A 23081-nucleotide genomic window follows, 5' to 3' on the forward strand; every position below is an offset into this window, starting at 1 on the left:
CTAACTTTATTTTCTCCTTCCGCATCTGAATAACCTCTTTCTCTCCCCCCCCGCCCTTCTTAATGTGTCTCAACACGCGTCAGCGCAATGTGGTTTCAGCCCCCCCCCCCAATGTTCCCCTCCTCTTCCCAACCTCCTGCTGTACCGTGAGTGGAAGCATGATGTAAGACATGGATGTGGCTCTATTTCTTTCTTTTTGTTTACTACCAAGTCCTTGTGACGCTGCCTCTGGTGAGGACCCCCCAGGCCGGAGCCGACCCCCGCCCCTCCCTGGCGGAGGAGGAGGAGGAGGAGAGGAGAGTGTGTCTGACGCGGCAGGCTGCGCGCTGGTCGGCTGCTGCTGCCGCGGCGGCGGCGGCGGCGGTCCATAGTTGTGTTGCTCTGACCTGTCTCTCTCTCTGGCCACAGCGACCTAGACAGAGACTTTTGGAATAACAATGACAGCAGCACAGAGCAGCAGAAGTGGAGCTCCTATCCGCCCAAGGAGTTCGTACTAAACATTTCTCCCTATGCCCCGTACGGAGACCCTCGCCTCGCGCTCAAGTGAGTCTTGGTCAAAGACTGGTAAGAGACTCCTCCCCCCTGCCCCCCATCCCCATCCCCCGTCTAGCAGGGCTGTCGTGAGGCAGGGGCACCACGTGCACTAATACCCTCTTCTCTCATCGCCCCTATCCTCTCATCCCCACTCTTCTCTCCCTTCTGTCTCCTTACCTCTCCCCTCCTCTCCTCTCCTCTCTTCTCTTTTCTCTCCTCTCCCCTTACCTCTCCCCTCCTCTCTTCTAATCGCTCCCCTCCTCTCCCCTCCTTTCTTCTCCTCCCTCCTCTCCCTCTATCTCTCTCTCCTCTCCCCTCCTCTCCCCTTACCTCTCTCTCCTATCCCCTCCTCTCCCCTCCTTTCTTCTCCTCCCTCCTCTCCCTCTAGCTCTCTCTCTCCTCTCCCCATCTCTCCCCTTACCACTCTCTCCTCTCCACTCCTCTCCCCTAATGTCTCCCCTCCTCTCCCCTCCTTTCCTCTCCTCCCTCCTCTCTCTCTCTCTCTCCTCTCCTCTCCTCTCCCCTAACCTCTCCCCTCCTCTCCCCTCCTTTCCTCTCCTCCCTCCTCTCTCTCTCTCTCTCTCTCTCTCTCCTCTCCTCTCCTCTCCCCTAACCTGTCCCCTCTTCTCTTCTAATTTCTCCCCTCCTCTCTTCCCTCTCTTCTCATCTTTTCAGCCTTCCATTTGATGGAAGCCTGCCAGCATCCTCAGAAAATAATTATGCATCCCCTAATACATTAAGATAATGTGCCTGCAAACTTGACTTAATGTCAGCCCCCATTCCTTAATGTTATAGTTTTCCTCAGAAGTAGTCGATGCCGAAGGCCAGAAATCCCTTTCTTATTTGAGCACAGACTATTTGCAATGAGATATTTTAATGTCCTCGTTTTTTAACCACCATTCCACTACCGAGAAGGCAGCAACTAATGAAGACCTTGCATATCTACTGGGGACCCATAATCGTAACTTTTGATCACTCAAAATCTGCACAAACATGCGAGGGTGAAGAGCCGTTTACAGCAGCCATTTACAGCTGGAACCCGCTGGCTCTTTACACAACCCTCGCAATTCCTGTAGACCAGAATGAACCTCTGAAAGGCGTGTCCGCGTCCCCCCCATTCACCGCAGCCCTGCCAGACCCGCTAACCCTTTACTCCTAACCTGTCACCTCTCTCTCCCATGGGGCGTTACCATGGAGACGGACAACCCTCTTAGCTCACCTGATAACACGACTGAGCATTAACCCCCCCACACCTGCATCCCTGTAACCCACCTGCTTCTCGGTGCCCCCCCCCCGTCCCGAGTGCTGCAGTGGTGGTCTTGTGGTGGTTTTGTTTGTGGAGGGTTGACCGTTGCAGCGGGTCTAGCCTGGTGTGGTGCGGCTGGTGTTCACCCGTGGTTCACCATGTTGTGTGGCTCTCCCCCAACCCCCCCCCCCCCCCCCCCCCACCTCCCTGGCCACCTTCTAGCACTGCACCTCAAGGCACATGCTAAGCAGGTGGAATTGTGTCTTGGTTTATGAATGTGAAATATTTGTTTTTGATCTTACATGTGAATGGTACAAGGTTGTGAGGACATAATAAGACCCCAAAAAGCGGGGAGGTTTTGCATGCATTAAAGTGTGTCTTGACATTGTTTTTCAAGGAGGGAACCCACACAGGGTGTCCAGTAAGCCGCCCGACGCCTGGCCGTGTTGAGCTGGCTGAGCCACTCAGGGATTGTGTGTGAGGTAGAATTGCCAGGAGGAATGGCAGTGGTAGCTTTATGGGAGCAGAGGAAAGAGAGAGCTTACGGTCAGAGGATCAGGCAGAATATCAGAGTTTATCAGGCCTTGGGCTCACTCTCTTACAGAGTCATTTGATCAAGAAATTAGAAACCCCCAAGGTGACGCTGCATAAAGCCATACTATAAAATGGGAAAATGTGTTTAACAACCGTTTTTAACATATTATGGCTTGTCTATTGTTATGAATCTGAGAGTGGTAAATAAGGGAGTGGATGACAGATATAGTAGTGGATAGTGGATATAGGGATAGTTGATTAAAATGGATAGATGGTTGATGTCCTTGCACTGCATAAATATGTTCCTAAGGTCAGCCACACGCGACCGGGAAACGGCCCTCCCTTCAGATCCCCCAGAGACCAGACGCTTTCAATCTGGGGACGGACACTGGGCCAAATTTGCCAAGCAGGTTAAATATGTTGCATCAATCTTCATACTTATGGATTTATTTGCTTTTGCAGTTCAGCGGTCCCTTTGAATATTTAATATTGCCATTAGTCAATCTGTGATGTCAGTATCAATACTGAACCACCAATCGTAGACCTTGGGGGAGGTGTTTCAGCTCATTCATCAGAAATCCATTCAAACTCAATTGAAGAATCTGGAGAATTTAATTTTTTACAATCCCAAGGAGATTTCACCACATTTAGCCATGTACTTCTGCTAAATGACACACAGGGCCGTCGATCCATCGAATTAGACCGTATTCTAACGTCGAGCACGGCCAGCTTGCTTCTGCATGCTGAGGTGCAGACCAAGGACAGCCACCTTTGTGGCTGGCTGCGTAATGAGGCCCACGTCTCAGATTGGGAGGCCCTGCTGGTGATTGATTGGTGTGTACGTGCTCAGACAGGTCTATCGCTCTAGCTTATGTGTGACAGGAGGGCAACCTTCACACCCACGTAGAATGGCACAGGCCAGTCCTCCCACTGCTTCTGATCACATTACAATAGCATTTGTATACAAACGCTATCTGGTATATCCCCCCCCCGCCCCCCCTGTGCTGGAGCACTCTGCAGCCTGCATAGTAATGGCATGTGGTCATGTCACCAGAGGGCACTAACGTGCCTTAGTTTCCATCATCATTTTGTCATTGCTGATGTCGTCTCTATCCCCCAGCACATCTTAAGATTTTAGGAGATCACAGATAGCATTAGCAGCCCTGTGCGCCGTAGATCATAACTTTGACCCAACTCTTTGAAGTGCATATTACAATATGATACGGTTTGGTAGTGCTGTCCATTGCCATATTTAATACGTCTTTTAGTGTCTTTATCTTAGCTTCGTAGCAGCTGAACAGTATGTCATTATTGAATGCCACTTTTAAGAGCTGGGTGGATGTTTGATCAAGATGTGTGTCTGGGTGTATCCTGTTGTGTCTGCTCTGAGACACAGAGGGCCTCACTGACAGCAGACAGAGAAACAAACTGCTCCCACTCGTGTTCCCTCTGACCCCTGCTGCTCCTGCTGCTCCTGCTGCTGCTCCTGCTGCTGCTCCTCCTCCTGCCAAACATGGCGGCTACTTTAGTAACGTCCCACAGGCTCCCTGTGATGTACTCTCCTTCCTCGCCCTCCTCCACCTCCTCGTCTTCATCCACCCCTCCTGCCTCTTAACCATCCTCCTCCTCCTCCTCCTCCTCCTCCTCCTCCTCCGCCTGCTGCTCCTCAATGGACTCCAGACCCTCCCTCACCCCCACCTGCCTGTCTCTGGGCCCGGGACGACAGCCCTCCCTCACCCCCTCTGTTTGCACACTGTGCCCCACTGCTTCTGTTCCTCTCAGTCGTACGGCGGTTTTAATCTTGACTTCTATGTATTTCTGTGTCCCAACCTCCCTCTCTCTCTCCCTCTCTCTCGCTCTCTCTCTCTGTCCTCCACTCTATTTGACTTATCTCTCCCCCCCCTCTGCCTCCCCTCCCTTCTCCCCTCGTGCATCTCTTTGTACGTGTGGTCATGGCCTTCTCTCTGTCTCCCGCCCTGCAGTGGGGCTGTGTCTGGGGGTCAGAAGGGGGCCCTGGGGGGGCTGGGGGATGATGGGGGGGGGGCTTGTGGTAACGACAGTGTGAAGAGCATGATGGCGGGGGCAGCGAGGGCCGGCCGATGGCAGACGGTCCAGAGCCACGTGCAGTCGGGGGGACTGCGGCCCGACAGGTGAGTGGAGACGGGACGACGGGAGAAAAAGCTGGCATTTCTGTTTCTCGCTTCTTTTTCAAGATATTGTGAAGGATTCCGATGTCTGGTTTCCGAGGATAAAGAAATAACCCAACAACGTAATAACAAGACCTATCGTATATCAGAGACAAAGTGATTTCTGGTGAGAATGTGAATTATTTCTCCTTGTGTTAACGTCGACGGACTGGAACGGTGGTGACGTCACTTGCCATCCGTGCTTTGCAGGCGACGATAAGAGACTTTAATCTTCACACATGGGAACCCAGGGGCGAGCTATCTCGTTCCAAGTCGTATCGTGTGGTTGAGTCAGACAGTACAGAGTCAGCGAGTCGGGGTCTAGTCTGAAGTCCTTAGCCATCAACATGTGATCGATAGGCAACATCAAATATTAGCACTCTGCGCACACACTCGGGGGACACGAGCGTGCCGCTGCATGACACCGGCCGCCATCACGCCACCGCGTTCTTCACCCTCGCCCCGCAGCACACGCTGACGCACCACCCAATCCGTTTGTCAGGAACCATGTCCCCCCCCCCCCCCCTCCCCCCGCTCTTGATTAGACCAGTCCGCTGTGACAGAGCTAGCGCTAGCTATAGCCGCTCCAGTCTGGACGGGCTCTCTTCGCCTCCATCTTTGAAGTACGACAAACGACGAAGACGTCTGTTCGGCGATTTACTCATTTTCAGTTTTTGTTCTGTTTTTTTTTTTATTTGCGCCTTGTTTTAGCGCCTTCTGGCTGTGATTTCTCCCAGCGCAACACGTTCACTACCATCGCTACCTCTGTCTTCCTCTGCTCATTTTTCTCCTTCCCCTGTCTATAATTGGATTCTATTTTCAGGCTGCTATAAGTGTCGGTGTCTCTTGTGTTTGTGTCTCGCACCCCATTTTCTCTCTCTCTCTCTCACAGTCTCTCTCTCTCTCGCTCTCTCTCGCACTCTCTCTCTTGCATTCTCTCTCTCTCTCTCTCTCTCTCTCTCTCTCTCTCTCTCTCTCTCTCTCTCTCGCTCACTCTCTCTCTCGCTCTCTCTCTTTCACGCTCTCTTTTTGTCTTTCTCTCTCCCACTCTCACCCTTTGTGTCTTCCTTATCTGGTTTTTCTTCCACCTTGTAATGCCAGCTGCAATTCTATTCTTCTCCATTCCCCACAACCTCATCACCCCTAACTGTTCATTTTTGTTTCTGCATAACCTTGCTATCACCTTTTTATGCTTCGTATGACGCCAAAGTACACAGAATGGAAGTTAGGTAAACATAGTTCTCCTGGAAGATCCTATTGGATGAAACGAAGCAGTTAGGTGCAGACGCACCTAACTGATGTTACTATCGCTCTCTCATGACCTAATTAGGCCTTGCACAGATCTCTGTGAGATGGAGGGAATATACAGAGAGACCTGTTCAATATATTGCATAGGAGTCTCCTCTAGAGCTTCAATTCAAAACCAACAATGACATCGATTTGCACGAGAGAGAGAGAAAACGTCTCACATTGTCAGAGAACAGCCTTTTCTCAGGTCTTTTTAATTCCAAGGAAAATGAGAGATAGATGGCATTAGAGAAGGATAATGGGTCAATTAAAGAGTCTTTATGGAGAGGAGGAGTGGGAAATTAGACGATGAGGGACAGGGAGAGAGATAGTGACAGAAGGGGAGAGAGAGGCAGAGGAGGAGAGAGAGGAAGGGAGGGGAGATACACACATGCGGGACGCCTCAGACCTGAGCGTGTATTTAAAAGAGCAAAACAGACTTGAGGAGAACGACGGAGAGTCGAAAGAGAGAGAGAGAGAGAATAAAAGTAGATGCATCAATGGAGTGAAGACGGAACATGGGGATCGTCCACCAGAGCAGGAAGCCCTCAGGACTCGGAGCGGCCGGCAGCAAGATCAGCGCACGGCGCACGCCTCGCCGCGGCTGCCCCGCCCTGGCCCGCGCCGCCGTCCCACGCCCGCTGCACCTCCGACAGCAGGCGCCGCGCGCCGCCTCCGCCCCCGCGCCCGCACGCAAGCCCCTCGCCCACGCCTCGCGCGCGCCCAAGGTGACCGCGGCGCAGACGGCGAACGCGCCCGCGGGGAGCCTGCAGCTGCCGCCGTACGCGCGTCCGTGGCACGGCTACGGCCAGCACGCGGCGCACAGTGACCGCTCGGCCTGCAACGTCTACTGCTACCTCTGCTACTGCTGCTACTGCTGCTGCCTCACGTTGCTCTCTGTCTCCCTCCTCCTCCTCCTCTCCCCTCCCCCCTGCACCCCTCCTCCCTCCTCCTCCTCCTCCTCCTCCTCCTCCTCCTCCTACTCTGCTGCTGCTTCATCATCAAACCCCGCCTGCTCTGCTCCCTCACCCTGCTCCCCCTCATGGTCATGCGTTTCCTGTCTGGGCGCTCCTCCTCCTCCTCCTCCTCCTCCTCCTCCCTGTCTGGGTTCTGACGTGGCCCGGAACTCCTCGGAGGTCTGTCCTGATCGCCCCTCCCCGGCCCGCCTCTCCTCTGCTCCTCCTCCGTCTGTCTCCGCCATCCCACCTCTTCCCTCTCTTCACCCTTCCGCTCCCGCCCCTCGCCTTGCTCCCCCCTCGCCCTCCTCACCCCCCTCACATCCCCCGACTCCTGACCCCCTCCCGCACCCCCCCGTCCTGTGCCGGCGTCGCCCTGGCTCCCGCTCCCTGCCCCACCTGCTCCTCTGCCCTCCCAGCTTCGGGGACGAGCCTCTGTCGGCGGCGTCGGCCCTGGAGCGCGTTCCCTCCGGCCTGGCCCGGCCCCGCACGCTGCTCCGCCAGCAGAGCCTCCAGCAGCCCCTCATCCACCCGCCCGTCCTGGGCCTCAGCCAGCCGCCCACCACCTCCCAGAGCCTGGGCCAGCTCAACACCGTCCCCGGCCAGGCGGGGGCACCCGGGGCAGGGGGAGGTGGCGGCGGCGGCGGCGGCGGAGGAGGAGGAGGAGGAGGAGGAGGAGGCGCGCGAGGGGCGTGCCGGAGCGCCCGGGGCGGCCCAGCCGGGGCGGGCGGGCCCCGGGGTCGGGGCGGAGGCGTCGCCGGGCTCCCCTACGATAACCCCGGCAGCTGGGATCATATGATGGGCCAAATACGCAACCGCGGCCTCGATGTCAAGTCCTTTCTGTGAGTGTTTACCTTTCTGCTCCTCTCTGTCCTCCCCACATGCTGTGACTGGAGATAGATCACGTCTCTCACTCAGTGCAGTATCTGGGGGCTTTCTGGACACTCTTTGTGGTTCTCTGGTTCTGGGTCGTCATCACACCTGACATCCAGGGAAGGATATGAGCTCGGACGCCGTTTCAATAGTTTGCATCATACTCATACTATGTGTGTGTTTGGATGTGTGTGTGTACGTGTGTGTGTGTGTGTGTGTGTGTGTGTGTGTGTGTGTGTGTGTGTGTGTGTGTGTGTGTGTGTGTGTGTTGGGGGTGTGTGCGTGTGTGTCTTCATGTGAGTCTGTGTGTGTGTCTGTTTGTGTGTGTGTGTGTGTGTGTGTGAGTGTGTGTGTGTGTGTGTGTGTGTGTGTGTGTGTGTGTGTGTGTGTGTGTTTTGGTGTGTGTGTATCTATTGTGCAGCCTTTTGGTAAACGCGTGACAACATAATTATGCCGAGCGTCTTGGCGGATGGAGAGTGTCAAAAGTTAAGTTTCAAGCATATTTTAAAATAAAGTAATTAAAGATGTAAATGAGGCTGACGAAAGCAGAAGACTGTCAGCCCTGAGTGTGAAGAGGACGGCTCACCATCGCCTTATTCTTCTCAACGCTAATGCCAGGGAGATTACGTTGCGTTGATAGCGTTTCATTCCGGCTGACCATGTTTATTTACTGGATATCTCTGATGATCCATTTAAATATTGATTAAAACGCAATCTGATATGGATGTGTGCATCATGAGCTGAGACACGTCCACGATTTCTCCACACATATAATTTTCCTCCTGTGAAATAAATTAACGTTTAATCGTTAATGAAATCCGTCACCCCTAATTTCGAACTATATTGCTGGGAAAATACAAAGTTGCAGCATATTTGTCGCCCATTTGAATCCATCTCTCGGTGGTAATTGTTGGATGTTTATGCTCTGCTTAGCGTTGACATCTGCTAAGGTGGCTGTCAGCCCACCTCCTGCAGGAGTCTACAGCTAGTCCTGCTGATAGTCATGAGATGGAGTCAGAACGTTATGCTGTGTTTTATATACACACCGTCCCCCTCCATAATGCTACGTTAATACAGAAACATCCACACAAACCATTCTTAACCACACAGCCCCAGTCTCACAGCTTAATCCATTTTCCATGTGAGCATCCAACATAAGCCATGCCCTCTCTCTCTCTCTCTCTCTCTCTCTCTCTCTCTCTCTCTCTCTCTCTCTCTCTCTATCTCTCTCTCTCCCTCTGGCCCTCTGTCTATCTCTCTTTCTCTCTCTCTCTCCCTCTCTCTCTCTTTCTCTCTATTTCTCCCTACTCCTCTCCACATCTCTTTTATGCAAATGGTTAAATTGTGAGGTGGTGGCAGCAGCAGCCGTCTTCATTTTGCTCCAGTCTTGTCAGCTTGTGTGTGGACTTGTTCCTAGGTCCACGTATCAGTGTGTGGAGGACTCGTTCCTAGGTCTACAGGTCCCTAGGTCTACAGGTCCCCAGGTCTACAGGTCCCCAGGGTCTACATGTCTACAGGTCTACAGGTCCCTAGGTCTACATGTCCCTAGGTCTACAGGTCCCTAGGTCTACAGGTCCCTAGGTCTACAGGTCCCTAGGTCTACAGGTCTACAGGTCCCTAGGTCTACATGTCCCTAGGTCTACAGGTCTACAGGTCCCTAGGTCTACAGGTCTACAGGTCTACAGGTCCCTAGGTCTACATGTCCCTAGGTCTACAGGTCCCTAGGTCTACAGGTCTACAGGTCCCTAGGTCTACAGGTCTACAGGTCCCTAGGTCTACAGGTCCCTAGGTCTACATGTCCCTAGGTCTACAGGTCTACAGGTCCCTAGGTCTACAGGTCTACAGGTCTACAGGTCCCTAGGTCTACAGGTCTACAGGTCCCTAGGTCTACAGGTCTACAGGTCTACAGGTCCCTAGGTCTACAGGTCCCTAGGTCTACATGTCCCTAGGTCTACAGGTCTACAGGTCCCTAGGTCTACAGGTCTACAGGTCTACAGGTCCCTAGGTCTACATGTCCCTAGGTCTACAGGTCCCTAGGTCTACAGGTCTACAGGTCTACAGGTCCCTAGGTCTACAGGTCTACAGGTCCCTAGGTCTACAGGTCTACAGGTCCCTAGGTCTACAGGTCTACAGGTCTACAGGTCCCTAGGTCTACAGGTCCCTAGGTCTACAGGTCCCTAGGTCTACAGGTCTACAGGTCCCTAGGTCTACAGGTCTACAGGTCCCTAGGTCTACAGGTCCCTAGGTCTACAGGTGCCTAGCAGTGACGGCTGCTGGTCTTCCAAAGAGGGGAAGCTCAAATTCTGCTCTCTGTTCCTTTTCAATGCTAACCAACTAGCTGTCTTTTTCCAGTGACATGACCAGTGTCCTCTCAATGAGTGGCTGCTTGGCCCATTGTGTTACGGGTGTAGGACTTGAGCCGCTTTAAACAGGAGAAGCTCCTTTATACACCTGCAGATGTAGCTCCAATTGCTGCCACTAATGAGAACAGTTTGTAAAGCTGAGGCATTGCACTGTCCAACTCCATGTCTTTAAGGAACACCAAGAAATCACACAGCTTTCCCCTGTCACCCTGCAAGTCCTGATCTGAATACAGGACTTGAAGTTCAGACCTCAGGCTCCCTGAATCAAAGTGATGGCCAACTACCAAAACGATATTAAACTTGAACAAGGAAATGTGGGAATTTTGTTCAACTGAAACAAGGCATTGTGTGTATACGTGTATGAAATGTACGATGAAAATTGTCTAGCAATTTCGCCAACCAAATATCAAGAAACAGGTTGCAGTTTGTCTACAGTAAGAACAGGTCCCTAGGTCTACAGGTCCCTAGGTCTACAGGTCCCTAGGTCTACAGGTCCCTAGGTCTACAGGTCCCTAGGTCTACAGGTCCCTAGGTCTACAGGTCCCTAGGTCTACCGGCCCCTAGGTCCACGTGTCAGAGTGTGGTCCACGTGTCGGTGCACCAAAAGAGCAAGAGTTAAGGCAGCGCGTGTAGATGTGAGTTAACCCTGAAGCATTGATCTTCTGTCCGCAGCCCCATTGCTTCTGCAATAGATTGTTGCTTCAGGCCCAAAAGAGGCGGGAGCAATGATGCATATGTGCGGACACATGTCACACTATATGTGTCATTGTGTGTGTGTGTGTGTGTGTGTGTGAGAGAGTGAGTGTGTGTGTGTGTGTGTGTGTGTGTGTGTGCCTGCGTGTGTAAGTCTATGTGTTTGTGTGTTTTTGTGTGTGTGTGTGTGTGTGTGTGTGTGTGCCTGCGTGTGTAAGTCTATGTGTTTGTGTGTTTTTGTGTGTGTGTGTGTGCCTGCGTGTGTAAGTCTATGTGTTTGTGTGTTTTTTGTGTGCGTGTGTGTGTGTGTGTGTGTGTGTGTGTGTGTGCCTGCTGGTGCATGTCTATGTGTGTGTGTGTGTGTGTGAGGCAGAGGGGGCAGTAAACGATGAGGGATGCTGAAGGGCAGATTACATCCGTGTCCCTTCAAACCAAATCCCTTTCTACTGAGTCCTGCTCCATCTCCAGCAGACTTTATGATCGCCAGGCAAAGTCAAAACACACATTAGCAGCATGAAGCACACAGGACACCGTGTCATTGGCATTATTCGAAAGGTTATATGGAGTCTCTTCCTTGCTGTTGCGGTTCCTCTCCTTTTTTAGCAGAAACACCCGCGGGATGATTTATGACAGGGTGACATGGGAGGAGACATGACCTATTGTTCCGGCCAGTTCGTTTCAGTCCTGCCCGGCTTCCCCTGGCAGGTGATTAACTCCTCCCTGTCCGGCTGATGTCAGAGGCACCGCTCCCCCGGCCTGAGAGCATCTGACCGAATGAATCTCTCCTGGACTCCGAGCCGTCTTGGCCCGGAGTCAAGCCTTTTAGGGTGGGCTTCGTTAAGGTCCCCCCCCCCCCCACCCGCTATCCGTCTTCCTGCCGTTGTCTTCGCTCTCCGCTGGAAGTGTTTTGCCAATAAGGCGGAGTGTTAACACCCATAGTGGAGTGTCACTGGGAGGGGCGGGAACCAGTAATGAATCTAATTTACAGTTAGTTATTCCGTAACACGCCATTAACCTTTAAGTGGTATAACCGGGAGATTATGGAAGGGGGGGTGTGAGGTGCTGGGGGGTGGTGATGATGCGCCAGGCGGTGTATGAAAACCTAAAGTGGACGAGCGATCCATATCCTTAAGCAGTTTTTTATTTACTGTGAGATATGGTGAAAGGCATAATAAATGGGCTTATGTAAAAAAAAAAGAAAATAAATGATCTCAAGATGAGAAGTAGAGGGGGGGGGGGGGCGGGAGGGGAGGAGAGGAGGAGGAGAGAGAGGGGGGGGAGTGGAGGAGAGGGAGGAGGGAGGAAGAAAGGGAGGGAGGGAGAGAGAGGGGAGGGAGAGGAGGAGGGAGGGGAAGGGAGGGAGGAGGGGGGGAGGGGAGGGAGGGAGGGAGAGAGAGGGGAGGGAGAGGAGGAGGGAGGGGATGGGAGGGAGGAAGAGAGGGAGGGAGGGAGGGAGAGGAGGAGGGAGGGGATGGGAGGGAGGAGGGGGGGAGGGAGAGGGAGGGAGGGAGAGAGAGGGGAGGCAGAGGAGGAGGGAGGGGATGGGAGGGAGGAGGGGGGAGGGAGAGAGGGATGACGAGAAAGCAGACGATGGGGATGAAGAGAACAGAAGAGGAACATATATATAAATATATACATATAGGTGTATATATATATATATATATAATAATGTTATACTTAGTATATATACACACACAGAACCACACCCAGATGACAGGATGTGATGAGACAGTCAGAGTGCTGGCCCAGAAACCAGTGGCACAGGGAGACCAGGAACACCTTGACTCAAATAGAAGCAGTTAGTCCACATTCTGCTAATGAGGCTTAATTAAATGTTCACTCTGGAGAAACAAGAGGTAAGTCTAGAGGGAAAGATTAAATAACTGGATAAAGAACTGTATTTGGGTGGCTGTGTTTGTGTGTGTGTGTGTGTGTGTGTCACTATGTGTACATGTGATTCTGTGGTGTGTGTGTGTGTGTGTGTGTGTGTGCGCGTTTGCCTGTGTGTGCATTTAAATAAAAATGGAAATGTCAAATGGAAATGTGTATGTTTTCGTGTCTGCGTCGTGTGTATGTTTCAAGTGTGCATGTGTGTGGGTTGGTGTGTGTGTGTGTGTGAGTTTGTTTTGTGGTTGTATGATGGTGAAACAGCCGCACTCCTGTGCTTTGTTTGTGTGCGAGAGGGAGGAGAGTGTTTGTGGTTGTCATTGAGCGGTGTGTTGACGCTCTTTGTTTCTGCATAATTCATTGACATCATGTGTGTCTGTGGCAGCGCCGGCTGCTGAATATCAGCCATTAGCTCGGAGCCGTTTAGCACACTGCAATTGATGTCTTCGTGACATGTTGGGAAAGCATATCTGCTCCATCTTCGCTTTATCCCACTGAAACCACGGCGGTTATGTAAGGCTGGGCTTTCAGGCCCACATCATCTCCATATCCTTCCCTGGATCAGAGGCTCTGTTGTTTACTGGTGTGGTAGCCATGCTGTTGCCCTTGCTGCCGATGTATAACGTGTCTACATATGACCTCTCCTTCCTTCCCTGCACCACATCTTCTTACTCCTCCTGGTGCTCCCCCCCCCCACCCCACCCACTCCTCCTCCTCCTCCTCAACCGTCTTTCCCGATTCCCTCTCCCCCTTGCATCATCTGTTCCGTTTCTTCCTTCTTCTTCCCTTCTACTCCTCCTTCTCCTTCTTTTTTTCCTCTCCTTCTTCTGCTCCTTGGCTGTCGTCTGTTGTCCTTGTCTTACCTGTGTCTCTGGTGTTTTGGGGAAGCCAGTGAGGGGAAGATGGTGGTGCTCTCGCTGGCCATCGGGTTGGCCGAGCAGGACGACTTTGCCAATATCCCTGACCTGCAGGAAACAGCGCAGGCAGCTCCAGCCAATCAGGAGCCCGCTCCTCCGGACAAGAGGTACCAAGCGAAGCGATGAGTGCGTGGCGTGTGCGTGTGTGTGTGGGGGCGTGTGTGGGTGTGCGTGTGTGCGTATGTATGTGTGTGTGTGTGTGTGTGTGTGTGTGTGTGTGTAACTGAAGAATATCCGCATGTGAGGAGGGAGAGATGTCAGCCTTTGAACTTATCTGTGAAATTTGAAAGAAAAGAACAGGATACGTATCAGTGTTTTTTCTCAACACCGGGCTTAAGGAACAGCTCTCTAGGGTCCTTCAGTGAGTCATTGCTCTGGGAAGCGTTGGTCCGCAGGATGAGGGAAAGCAGGAGAACAATCAGCAAACGTGTTGGCAAGCTGGTGCACAACGTCCACCTCTGGTACGACGGAGGTGGAAGGGAGGAAGCAGTTCAGATGGCAGTTGTACGGCAGTGACCGCCTCGTAAATCACTGCGGTAAGATTACTACCAGTGCTCAAGCTTTGTTGGCCGATGAAAAATACCGGACAGGCAAATGAAAGTAATGAAAAATGAAGAATGAGTATTGCGTCTGCGTAGCGTCATGGTCCTCGTGTCCCTGCCATGCTGTAGGGCTTGTTCATCACAAGGTCAGGTTGCAATGACCGCCGCCATTTTGGGAGCATAGGCTCATATGAATGTAAGTCCCTTATGTTAGTTAGAAGTAGTGTTGTTATATGCAATGTTTGCTAACTACCTGTGAAATGATTTGTCGTTATGGGGAGACATTGTTGTGTTTGAAACCGCCAAAGTGTGTCTCATGCAGAAGCTGTCAAAACCCAGAATATATGTGCCTTTGCTATGGTATTTTACGTTGATTTAGCAATGCAAAGTACTGAAACTCTCCCAGAAAGCCCATGAATCATTGTGATGTTCAAGCCCTATTCCTGTCACATCTTGCCATCAGGCTCACTCCAACCGTTACCTCATCGCTGTGTTTGCGTTCCACGGACCTCCTCCCTCTGGTATTTGTAGTTTTTTCCATGCCTGCCCTCCCATCCTCCCCTCTTCCTTGCTCTCCTCTCCTCCTGCTCATTAGCCTCCTCTCATCCCCCCTGCCTGGCGTCCAGGCCGCTCTGGCGGACCCAGAAAGCCCTCCTCGTTATCCCACAACATGTTAGTCACTTACACAAACATGCAGCTAAAAATACATCCTTCGCTTTGCCAGCTACCCCCCTCACACGCTCGCGCGGGCACACACACACACACACACACACACACACACACACATACATACACACACACACACACACATACATACACACACACACACACACACGTCCATGTGAAACACACACACACACACACACACACACACACACACCAAAGAGGACCTGATTATTTTTCCTCCGATATTTCCAAGGATGGATCCCCTACATCGTGTTTGTTTTTGATTACTAGAGAACATCGATGAAGACGGGTTTCTGCCCAGAACGTGGTACGTTCTTGGTGGTCTTTAGATATATTTTTAAAACACGTTAATAAACACAAACCTTGAACATGAATCCCGGAGCCCGGGTTTCATGTTCTTCTTTTTTTCCCATTCCCTTCGGCTGCTCGTCTGAGGATGTCGTATCGTTGGGCACAGAGTCCATTTGTGTGTTCGGTCCGATTCAAGGCTAAACGTGACACACTTGATTTCCCTCTGCGCTCCAATCAGAGCATTTCAGACTTACTGGGACACTGTGACCAATCAGAGACACTTTGGAGATGTGTAATAGGACTCCCATCCTTGAAATGAAATTGTGGGGACTGAGTCGAACAAATTCGGATTCGCTCGTCCCACCAATTACTGTTAGGTGTTTTATCAATTTGATGCCTCCTTCATACCTTTTGTCCGGTTTTAAACTGGTCCCTGTTTCCCCACAACATCAGCGTGCAGCGAGGCGTGCGTGCGCGGTGGACGTCATGCCAACAGGCCCTCTTCCTGCGGACGTCCGGGGAGTTTTAATGATGCACCGTGGAGAACAGGCTCAGACCGTTCCACTCAGGACCTGACATTCCCCCCAGAACCGCTGGCCTCGCTCATTTAAATGAGGCTCGCAGAGTTGAGCTGTTGGTCAGCCACTCCCTGCAAAATCCATTTTGCTGTATTTCTTTTAGGCTGCTTTCTCTGATTTAGGCTTTCCTAAATCCCTTCATTTCCACACAGAGTTACAGTTCATCCTAACGAGTCTTTGTTTCACAATTACCCTAATTGTAAATTGGGATAAGTGAGAAAAACAATATGTTTCTTTCCAATGCTGTTATGCAATTAGTCTCCAGAGTACAGAGAGTGGTCTGCGCTAACCTGGGAGGTGAATTCTTTCATGTCAAATCAACCCACATTGGTGGAGGACAGAAGCCTTTTTAAAGTGGTCGCTGCGGATTACCCGGGCCCTGGTTTAATGTCACTAATCCAGGATTGAATGACTGTCAGCCTGAGATGTGTAAAAGAGAGGAAGTCACTTTTCGGTGGGGGGGGAAAGGGGGATAAAGTGAAGCCATAATGAGGGCTTTGATGGTTTCGCTTCCTCTGCTGAGCAGTGTATTCCTCCTGTGAGCTGTTAATAATTCCACTTGACGAGCTCATTGTTGTGTTTATTTAATGACAAATTACAATTCCAAATATATGTTAAATGATTTAGCCACACTCTAATGGCGTGGCTATATTTAGCGGCGTTATGTAAACAGTGGGTCCCACCGACGGCCTGTCGATTAGAGATGCGAGGTGTGTTTGCGCGTGAGCCCGGTGAACAGCGTCTCTCCCCGGCGTCTCTGCTGACTATTCAGATGTCTGGCCGTGATTTAATCAATCACTCGTACGCTGCGTTGCATCTTCTGAACAGGGCTCTCAGGCTCGTCTCCATCTGGAGACAAAGCTGCTGCTGCTAATCCACCGGCAGCAGCCTCCCCGCCTCCCTCTCCTCCGCCCCGTCTCCACAACCTGCATCCTCCATCATGTGTCCTTCACGTGCCCACCCACAGCCTCTCCTCCATCCCACCACTAACAGCGCGCCATGCTTTCAACGCTGATTGCCTTCATTTGGTCCGGTCCACCAGTGTAGATATTTAGGTGATGTTATTATTAGATATGTATGATATCTATTGTCTTCTTTTCAAAGGGCTTTGTATAAAAGTCCACATCAGAACCCATAATACATTTACGATTCAGATGCATTTGCAAAGATTAGATTAGATTTCTCTAATATCAACTATTTGCATGCTTGTTTATTGTTATTATGAAAATGCACTTATGTAATAATAATAGACCGTCTTCATTGAAGGGGGTGGGGGGGGTTATTTCAACCAAGGTCTGTTGGTGAATGGAGAGAGAGAGAGAGAGAGACAGAGAGAGAGAGAGAGAGAGAGAGAGAGAGAGAGAGAGCTTCTGCAGCGGAGCTAGAAAAACATCAGGAGAAAGGCAAACACTTGATGAGATGCCTCCCGTTCAGCCTGTAGCTTTAGCTGTGCTTATTGCTTCATGATGGCTCATAATTGAAGGCAATCCAAACAAACCGACAATTATGCCAAATGGACCCCCCCGAGGAGGGGGGCCCCGCTCGCCACAGTCATTACGCTCCTCCACTGACCCTGGGAGCGTGGGCATGGCCCGACGGGCCCCGGCGTGGCCCCAGTGGCTCTGGTTCTCCCTCACAGAGCTCAGAGGGGGGCTCTAATAGCTCTGTTCCTCACAGTCACACAGGGCGGGGCGGGGAGGGGCGGGCCGGTCGATTTAAACCAGTGTCGGCGCCTGCGGTGGTGGCTGTGGTGGTAGAAGTGCAGCGGTGGTAACACTGCCTTCCCTTGTTTTGACTCCAGGCCTCTTCTCCTTAATGGGGACGCTGGCTTCTGGGGGCCTCCCATAGGTTGGGAGCTCAGAGAGCTTAATTGGCTGCTGGATGACTGAAGCCTGCGTGGGCTTTTCTTTGAACTCGTGGAACGGTGGATGCATAGGTCGTTCACTGTGCCTATACTGGGAAGGCAACTGTCCGTGGACGAAGGGAGACGGGATGTGGATGGAGAACGGGGGATGATCCCCTGTGGCGAGCTAACGTGGAGGCCATTTGCCCCGCGGTCTTTCAATTATTCATCCGTGCGCATTACGTAATTCCTACGAGCCAGTGAACGCGGGCTTGCTTTTGGTATTATTTTATCCTCAGATGGAGATGCCCGCTGCCTCAATGATATCACAACCAAAATGTCATTTGGCAAGTTCTGACAATGAAAGAAGGAAAGGAGGAGAGGAAGAAATCACACTGCAGATGGTTTGGTTGAAGCCAACACTAATGATAACACTCTCATTTAATAGGTGGTGTGTCTCTGCCAATAACGTCTTAATCAGACGACGGTGGGTTCATGCAGAATTATATAATGCAGGGTGTTAGCGCCGGGCTGGCGTAGCCTAACAACGTGCATGTACACACGCACGCCTGTTTGCATTCACGTGAACGCAAACGAGGAGAGAGAAATGTCGTCGAAAATGATTTCCGTCATTAATGGCTCAATGGTCTGCAATAACCCGGCGTAATTCCCCATGACATTTCTCCCTTCCTTGCTTCCGTTCATGTCGATGCAAACGCGTACATGTATGTGTGGAAGGTCATGGGAAATGACGTGGGGGTCTTGCCGTCGTTGCTGTGGGCTGGACGGCCCCACACACACAGGCGTGTAAACACGGGAGGTGATTGTGTTTGCTCTGTGGGCCTCCTAGAGGACTCCTCCCTCTGCGCCCGCCTCTCCCATGACTTCTGTCCCGGGGGGGGGCTCATCTTAAGACACCCCCCCCCCCCACCCCCCGGGCCTAATGCTCCCTGCAGCAGCCACGCTCACTCACGTCCACATGCTAGGAGAATGAAGGGGAACGAAACAGGCAGATAAAGTGGCACACAATGCACACACACATGAACACACACACACACACGCATACACATACACATGCCCGCATATACACATAAACCCACACACACACACATAAACACACACACACACACACACACACACGCATACACATACACATGCCCGCAAGCACACATAAACAAACACATAACCACACACACACACACACACACACATGCCTGCACACACTATAACATAAAAACACAAACACATACCAAAGAGCATGCGCAAATATACACAAATAAACATAAGCATACATACACATTCATACGCTCACATGTGTACATGCACACACACATATGCTCAGATATCCACACACACACACACACACACACACACATATGCACACTCAAACACTCATCCCTCCGTACGCTGCCGAGCAGAGAGGGTCAGATGGCACGTCCATTCTCCTCGCAGGAGAGTGGTATGTAGGCCGTGTTTATCCCCTGGTGCTCATCCATGCACTGTTGTTGTTGTTGTTGTTGTTGTTGTTGCTGTTGTTGCGATGCAGAAGACACTCTAGTCAGCAGGTTGCCGAAGCAAGTGCACATGCTCCCCCTCTGCTCCGTAGACGGACGCTGATGGCGCGGGCTGGGCTATTAGCAGCGTTAACCTGAGCTCCACGGAGCACAGGGGAACAGGTGTGGCCATCTGCCGGCAGAGGCCTCAGAGGCACGCCCCATTGAACGGCTATTCATAATGTCTGGTGGGTTTGTGTTGCTGCGTTTAATGGACTTTTAAAACATTGATTTATTTATTTTTAGAAGGAGAGGAGGATTTTGTTTTGGCGGGATTCCACCGGCGCGCTGATCAAAGTGTTCCAGCCGTGTTCACCTCGGAGGGGGCGGCTGAGGGAAGAGAGAGAGGGTTGATCAGAAGCACCACGTCCTTTAACTGCACTCCCTCACTGAGTGGTCTCACCAGGGTCCCTGTCAACCCCGTTAAACGTTCCGGGGACAGGAGCGGCGCGGCCGCAGGGGGGGGGGGGGGGGGGGGCTGGAGGTGTGTGTGCTCTGCATTCTCATGAGGAGCGGGCGGGCGTCACGCTCCGCCGGGCCGCCGCGGGCTCGGAGGAGGAAAGCGCTTCGTTGTTCATTTGTCAGTTGATACAACGAGTTGATTTGTATCGCCGCATCAACACGCCGCGCCACTGCGGCGGGCGGAGGACGCACTTTAGCAGCCCGTGCTTGTTCCACCGCAACACCGAGTTAAACAAACGCAGCGAGGCTCCGGAGCCCGGCTCCTGCCCCGGCAAATACGTCCTGCAAAACAAACAAAACGATTGATCCTCAAACGTCGGTGAGGCTATTTTCGGCGGGCTGGTGTCCCCGCGCCGCTGCGGCCGGAGCGAGGCAGAGAGCTGAGCGTGTGCAGGCCCACTGTGTGCTGTCACATCGTCGGGGCTCAGTGCTGCAGTGTGACCAGCGGCTCTGCCTGCGTGGTGTGGCCACCGCACACATGTGCTGCTGCTGCTGCTGCTGCTGCTGCTGCTGCCGCTGCTGCCGGGCGCTGCCCGCGTTACGTAAGGGAGGGAGCAGCGTCGTCGCGTCCCCGGCACGCCGCCGCCGCTGCTCTCTGCATCACCGTGCCCCGACGACGAGGGCGCACACACCTCATCTCAGGCAGCGCCGCCGAGAGACGGTGCTCATATACCACAGGGATTCGGCTGCAGGCTGTGTACGTGTGTGTGTGTGTGTGTGTGCGTGTGTGCGTGTGTGTGTGTGCGTGTGCGTGCATGTGTGTGTGTGTGTGTGTGTGCGTGTGCGTGTGCGTGCATGTGTGTGTGTGCGTGTGTGTGTATGCGTGCGGTACATTTGTTGTTGTGGAGGGGTGGGCATTATTGGCGTGTGTGTGTGTGTGTGTGTGTGTGTGTGAACAAGGTGATTCTGTAGGTGGGCTTTCTCTGTCTCTCGCGTCTCTCTCTAGCCTCAGAGTGGAGTCCCCCCCCCCCCCTCCCCCCCCTCTCTCCCATCCCCCCTCCCCCCCCCCCCCCCCCCCCCCCATCCATCCCCCTCCTCCTGCGAGCTGCTGGCTCCCCGGTCAGGTAACAAACCAAACGGATAGTATCACAGGACGGTGAAGCTCCACCCCCCCGTCTGCCTCCGTCCGTCCGTCCATGTGCGTGTGTGTGTGTGTGTGTGTGTGTGTGTGTGTGTGTGTGTGTGTGTGTGTGTGTGTGTGTGTGTGTGTGTGTGTGTGTGTGTGAGGCTCTCACCCGTACCTGTCATATATCCTACCTTATCTTCTCGATGTGTTCTGTGGGGTTATTCTGCCTGTTTGCTGCCCTCCCCTCCCTGCTCCCCTCCCTGCCTTCTCCCCCCCTACAACCAGCGGACCTCTCCCCCTCCCCCCCCCATCGGGACAAACCCCCTTCCTGTCAGGGCTCTTCCCCCCGCCCCCTGCCCCCCCCCCCCCCCCCCACCCCCCTCACCGCCACCGCCACCCTTTATGTATGGTCTGTGTTTCTGGAGCCGTTGCTATGCCAACACCCCACTTTTCCTGCTTAAAGCTTTTTTAAGAATACCCTAAAAATGTAGCCCAGCCTGCCTTCTACTGGCTGCTGGGGACAACTGCAGGAGCGTGTGCACAGAACTAACGCACAAGCGCGCGCACACACACACACACACACACACACACACACAAGGGGCATTCAAAAGCACATATTAAAAATAACAGTTTGAAGTTTGAACATGTTAGACTACAGCACCTTGACCTTGAAGTTGATTATTCACTTGATATAAAAAATATATATTTCTTAACATTTACATTCAGACATTGATAAGAAGCTTTTATCCAGAACGTACAAGCGCGGGCGAGGACGTTCGCAGCATGCAACCCAAAAATGGAGCAGCTACGCCCCAAAAGGCGTACGTAGGCTGCACGGCCCAGTTAAACCAAGAGACCAGACATTGATCAGAGCAGCAGAACTCAGACCTCCGCCTCCAGGGACGTCACAGAGCGCCCGGGCCCGTGCTGTAGAGCCGGGGGGGGGGAGAAGGACACCCTGAATGCACCAGCCCTCACCTGAGAATGCCCCCCACGGCTGAATGGAGCATGATGGACGAATGGTGTGTGAAGAACTCCTCACGACACAGTGGGGGCGCAGCAGGAGGAGGTGGAGGAGGTCACCTCCCTAGACGTACCCCCTCTCCCCCTGAGATCAGGAGCACCCTTTGGTGTCTAGAACAACAAACCAACCCCCCCCCCCCCGCCCCCCGCCCAGGCCCCCGCCCTCCATGTTTCTGATGTCTCTTTATTTTGTCTTATTTGAGTCAGCCTTTACTGCTCTTCTTCTGAACACCCTGTCCCCTGCAGTCCGGTCTCTGGGTGCAGTGAGCACACATCCTGCCATTGCAGTGACCTCCCTTGACGACTACTATGACTAACAGAGGAGTAGTCTCTCCCCCCACCCCCCCCACCCCCCCTCCCCCCCCCCCCCCCCACCCCCCTAGAGGTGACTGCCCTCCCTCCTCCCCCCCCTCTTGCTCTGGTTTATCTGCCGATTGAAACGCCCAGAGTGTCTGTGTGTCCGTGTCCCTTGTCTTGTTTGCTTGCCTCCTCCGTCCGTCTGTCTGTCTGTGTGTCAGTATATCCCCCTCGCGGTTCTGTCTGCGTCTTCTGCCACAAATACGGGACAAAAATAAACTCATTGTCACGCTCGACAATAGTCTTCGTCAAATTCTAAGATCCTGGGTGCCAGAAACAGTACAGTCCAATCCACAGAAGGCCCATTTCCTCCCCGTTGGGTCTGGCCAGACAGACAGAGATTCTCCGGGCTCCTCCTCCTATTCTGACTAAGCATTGCCTTCACTCTTTGAGTGACAACTTGCATATTTCATATATGCACATGTTGCCAATGCCAGATATGTGCTTTGGCCTGCCTGTCCCTAAACCACACTTTTACAGTGTTGCTAGATAAATGGAGGATTATAAAGTGGGACGATATGAGTCAAGTAATTGAAGGGATGTAAAAAAAAATTCATTTCGCATTTCCCATTTCGCAACACTCTAAATGTGCACATCCAATTCTTTATGTGATTTATATTCTATTTCTATTCTGTTTTGGTATTATATCTGAAACTTTTTTTGTGTGCTTTCAGTTGTGCTCATTAAGTGGAGGTTTCTTCTCTCTTCTCTCTGGTGTTGATCAATGACGGTGTCTGTATTTACTTTCTGTTCTCCGCTCTGTTTCCTCTCCTCAGCATACGTTTGCCCTTCCGTCTCCTGTTTGATAGATTCTGTGTGTTCTTCTTTCATGTTTGTAATTTAATTTTATTCTTTGATACTTAAGACTGAACCAAACTAAGTCTCTATTGTGTCTTTTTCTCCCCCTATCTTTTTTTCTTGCAGCTCTTTCTTTGTTAATTCTCTCTCTCTCTCTCTCTCTCTCTCTCTCTCTCTCTCTCTCTCTCTCTCTCTCTCTCTCTCTCTCTCTCTCTCTCTCTCTCTCTCTAACGTACTGGTATTTGTGAAGGCCTTCCTGTTTTTGCTTTGGGTCTTTTCTCCACTGCCCATTGCTGTATTAACGCTGGCTCTCTCTCTCTCTTCTGAACAGAATATGCTTTCTAACTCTTGCCTGTGTTTGTTCGTCCTCTTGACTCTTCCTTCTCATGTCCGCGTTCCTCTGTC

At 52.2% G+C, this 23081-nt stretch overlaps 1 protein-coding gene across 1 annotated transcript in view; it reads left to right on the forward strand.

The window, feature by feature from the left end:
* syt7a (synaptotagmin VIIa) overlaps nucleotides 1–23081 on the forward strand; it is a gene marked incomplete at both ends in the record, with an annotated part of 70128 nt that overhangs the window by 38816 nt on the left and 8231 nt on the right. The window contains 3 exons of the mRNA XM_084477113.1: nucleotides 409–543; nucleotides 7163–7585; nucleotides 13452–13583. Of these exons, the coding sequence (XP_084333239.1) occupies nucleotides 409–543; nucleotides 7163–7585; nucleotides 13452–13583 (690 nt within the window). The remainder of the gene's footprint in view (nucleotides 1–408; nucleotides 544–7162; nucleotides 7586–13451; nucleotides 13584–23081) is intronic.

Source organism: Micromesistius poutassou (genome assembly GCF_964030765.1).
Source record: "Micromesistius poutassou genome assembly, chromosome: 13".
In the NCBI taxonomy this organism is placed as follows: Eukaryota; Metazoa; Chordata; class Actinopteri; order Gadiformes; family Gadidae; genus Micromesistius; species Micromesistius poutassou.